The sequence below is a fragment of the Cariama cristata genome, unplaced genomic scaffold (assembly GCF_000690535.1).
Source record: "Cariama cristata isolate BGI_N322 unplaced genomic scaffold, ASM69053v1 scaffold29568, whole genome shotgun sequence".
In the NCBI taxonomy this organism is placed as follows: Eukaryota; Metazoa; Chordata; class Aves; order Cariamiformes; family Cariamidae; genus Cariama; species Cariama cristata.
This window is the reverse complement of record NW_009632221.1, coordinates 40,306-44,442: the sequence shown is the minus strand read 5'-3', so window position 1 is coordinate 44,442 and position 4,137 is coordinate 40,306. Positions and strand designations below refer to the sequence as shown.

General features: G+C 34.9%; 1 protein-coding gene across 1 annotated transcript in view; it reads left to right on the top strand.

Moving 5' to 3' along the window:
• The window catches only part of LRCH1 (leucine-rich repeats and calponin homology (CH) domain containing 1), a gene marked incomplete at its 5' end in the record, with an annotated part of 55,552 nt that overhangs the window by 40,768 nt on the left and 10,647 nt on the right, over positions 1-4,137 (top strand). Inside the window, 1 exon segment of the mRNA XM_009706268.1 lies at positions 1,478-1,587. Coding sequence (XP_009704570.1) covers positions 1,478-1,587 — 110 coding nt within the window.

Genomic DNA, 4,137 nt, shown 5'->3' with positions numbered 1-4,137 from the left:
AGTGAAAAATAGACATTCAGGTATGTGTGAGGTACGGGCTCCCCGTGCTGGAAAATGTGTGTAATGCAGAGAAGCAAGCAATGCTCAGCACTGCCAAAACTTCCTGTATTAGAACATTTTTCTTTACATTTGGTATATAACTGGAACTTTTATAATTAGTGCTTTTGAGTGTGTAAGGTGGTTTGTGTTGGTTCTTTTTTTAATCAATTAAACTTATTTTATTTTATTTAGAAACTTTTAATTGTAGTTTCCCACCACCTTGAGATGAGCCTGCCTTTTTCCTAGTGGTGGAATGTATGTTTCATTCGTGAATGGAATTGAATAAGTAACGTTGATACTTTTCATTAACAGATCTTTGTAGTCTGAAATCAGAAGGAAGTAGATCTTGGGGCATTCATATTGACATAGCAAAGGCCTAAACAAAGATAATTGTGACCAAACTGAATGAAGTCCATAATAATACTCTGATACTTGCAAACATAAATATGTTTGTAAATATTTATGTTATGTTAACTTATCATAAGTAAATATCATAATAGTAAATATTTATGTTGCAGAAAATTGAGACTGAGCAGTAACTGGTTTAGGCTTTATACTTTCCACTTCATTAATTGCTACTTAGGGTTTCATGTTGCATTAAGGAGAGAGGTGTGAAAGTAATAATACAAAACACTTCTTTCTTTTAAGCAATATCATTTTCCATAATAGTCAAGTTGGCCTATAATTTGTGGCCAACAGGTGACAGTTGCATTTTGAGTGTACATCTTTTTTGTTCTTCTGAACCATTCAAAGCAGTCATTGATCACAAAAAAAGGAAATGTAGAGGTGCATATTTGCAGAGATTTCATGTAATTATTTCAAGGAACTGTATGTGGGCAAAGTGATACATTCTGCAGGATTGGTGGGAGGAAGTACTGTGAAGAGTTTGTGCACTGCTACATTTGCAATATGACTTTTTAATGTAGGCAGACTTTGCCATTCAGTAAGTCTGCCTACATCAGTCTTTCTTTGGTGGGTGGGGTTTTTTTAGTATAACCTTATCGAGTAAGCAGTTTATCCTGTGTAGGAAGATGCTTATCACAGCTTGTTACACAATTCAGCACCTTGTAGGAGAGGGTTCTACTTAAAAGAAGTAAGACGTGTTTCCTGCCATGTTAGATACAAAGTTTTGTAGAGATCAGAATCTCTAAGGGACAGTGCTAGTGCTTAATGATTTGACAAAACTTGCATGTTGAGATTAGGATTTGGTTGAAAAATTATCCACTCCATTGATGGCACAGGATGCCGTTTAGAGCAATATCCAAAAAATACTCATTTAGGATTGTAATCCAAGATCAGATTTTTTTATTCTCCTGAGGACAGAGAAATTTTCTAACAGTTTTTGCTGGAGGCAGTGCCTAAGGATTTTGCTTCATTTAGAAGTTAATAAATCAAGGTGTTTGTTTTTAATCTAAATCTGTCTTTTTTGAAATTATAGTGTTCTTAAGACCACAAAGAAATTTGGAATCAATAGACCCACAATTTACAATTCGAAGGAAAATGGAGCAGATGAGAGAAGAGAGAGAGCTTGTGGAACAGCTACGTGAGGTATGTCAGTGTTGGTAGAATTAATTTGTGCTAATGGAATGCATTTTTTTAATTTTTCTTTGGGAAAGTTGTCTAAGTAGGAGAGTATTAAAAAGGTTAAATGAGGCAATATTACTTCTGCAAATCACATTGAGACTATTCCTGAAGTGCTTTATCAAGGTCAGATGTCTGTACTTCAGGCAAGGTTTTGTAAAAATGGGAAACAATAATGGGAGTTACCTCAATGACAGTTAAACAGCATGCCTTGCACTGATGGAATTAGCAATTTATTTAATTTCATCAGAAAGGATAAAGTGATCACTTAAGAGAGAGAGAGGTCTGGAAACATTTCCAAACAACCGGAGAAGTCTTCAGTCTAGCAAGTAAAAGGTATAATGAAATCTATTAGTTAGAGCTGAAGCTAGAAACTTTTTTTTTAAACCAGATAACTAATGCTTGAAACAGCTTTCTTAGAAATGAAATTAATATTTCATCACTTGAAGATCTGAATATACAAGATGGTTTCCTGATACAATGTCTTGAATATAGAAGCTAGAGCCTGATGCAAAAATTGTTGCATGTGGTTGCATAGTCTGTGTTACACAGCTAATACCTAGATAGCACTGTTTGTGTGAGACCTATTTGTGTCCAAAAAAATAAAAAGACAGCCTTTGCCTCAAGGAGTGTTGTGAGCCTGAACCTGTTAAGGTTTCCAGTTATGTCATTTACTAGCAGAGGAGATGATATCGTTGCCCTCCTAAACACAGTGCAAATCCTGAAAGTGTGGTAGGTGACTTTGATATTGCAACCAAATTACAAGCTTATTTGTTCTTATGTCATTAGCTTCATGGAACGACTAATTCAAAAATTAATTATTTATTTTAAATAACATGTCTTGTATTTAATTTTAAAGCAAGAGGGTTCACTTTTTTCCTCCTTATTAAATAGTGTTTAAAAGGCAGGTTGTTTGATGTAGAACTATGAGGACTTTCAGATCTTCATTCTCTTACCTCAGGCCCTCACATGTTTTCAGTCTGGATTAATCATACTTTGCTTTGCTGAATTTTTGAACAGAATGGGTCTTGTTGAAGATTCAGCGTAGTTGATTGAATGTAGTATATTGCCAATTCTAAACTTGGATGATGCCAAAAGGACAAGATGCAGGAATTAGATGAGACAGACTTATTGGTAATGGAGAAGAAAATGGAAGCAGCATTTTTTTGACATGCTAAGTGGAACAAATTTTCTGCTGCTTGTGGTGTGGATGATTTTTGAAAAAGAGAGCAGTTCTTCAATGGTGACAAAATCGAAGGAGAATCAATCCACTTCTTGAAACCTTCTATTTTAATTAAATCTAGTCTCAAACCATGAACTCCAACAGGAAATGGCATTGAACTAGTGTTGTAGGTGTGTTGTGCTCATTTAAAAAAAAAAAAGCACCCTGATCTATACTGATTAGTCTCTCAACAGGCAAATCAGTGTTTTAAGAGAAGGAATTTTTAATTCATTATTTTATATAAACCTGTTTGTAAGAGATTTGGAAAGAAGTCTCAAAATGTATTGTTTCTGTACCTATCTCATATACCAAAAACGTTTTCTGATTTATGAATTAATCCAAGGTGAAAACAAAAGATTACATTAGTGCATGTGCCTGTTTGGCACTGATGGGGCCATGCATGTGAGTACTTGAGTAGTGTGTCTAGTGAAAGAAAAACTGGGAAAATATAATGAAACCCCAGAGTGAGTTCAGTGGAGGCTACTTCATGGTGAGGGCACCCAAACAAAAGATGTATGAGGAAGAAGCCACGACCTGCATTTCTTTGCCTTGGAGAAGAGAGTCCTGAGAATATCATATGACTGTCCTCAGCTGCCTGAAGGGTAGTAATAGAGAAGATAAAGCCAGGCTTTTCAAAGATGCGCAGTGAAAGAATGAGAGGTAGTAGCACAAATTGCAGAGAAAGAAATTTCAAGTAGCTATAAAGAAAAAAATCTTTGCAATAAGGGTGGTAAAACACTGAACAAGGTTGCCTGGAGATGTTGTGGGATCTCCTTCCTTGCAGATATCGAGACTTAACTAACCAAGGCTATCTCACATCAAATTTGTTAGACCAGGTGACCTTCAGAAATCCCTTCCAACAACCACTCTTCTTTGATTCTAAAGAGAGTAATCTATTTTCGTTTAAAACACCCAGCATAGATTGAGGTAATGTATTAATAGAGAATAACAACATTAAGGAGGTTCAACTAGGACAAAGAAATACCTATTTTAAGATAATGGAAGTAATTATCTCAGAGTTAATCTAAGAGTTACCTCTAAGTACAGTGTTAGAATGTTTTCACGTTTGGAGCACAATTTAGGAAACTCATCATTTGTAATAATCTCATTGTAGGTTTGGGGGTTTTTTTTGAAAATTCTCAAATATTTTTGAAGTATTTTATTTTGCAATATCAAATTCTTTTCAGTGAGACTTCAGTTTTACTTAACAAGTATCCAAAAATTCTGTTTAAATCCGAATGTTTTACCTTGCCTTCCCTGTCTTTCTGATAACTAATGCCTCCTAAGTTATTTTT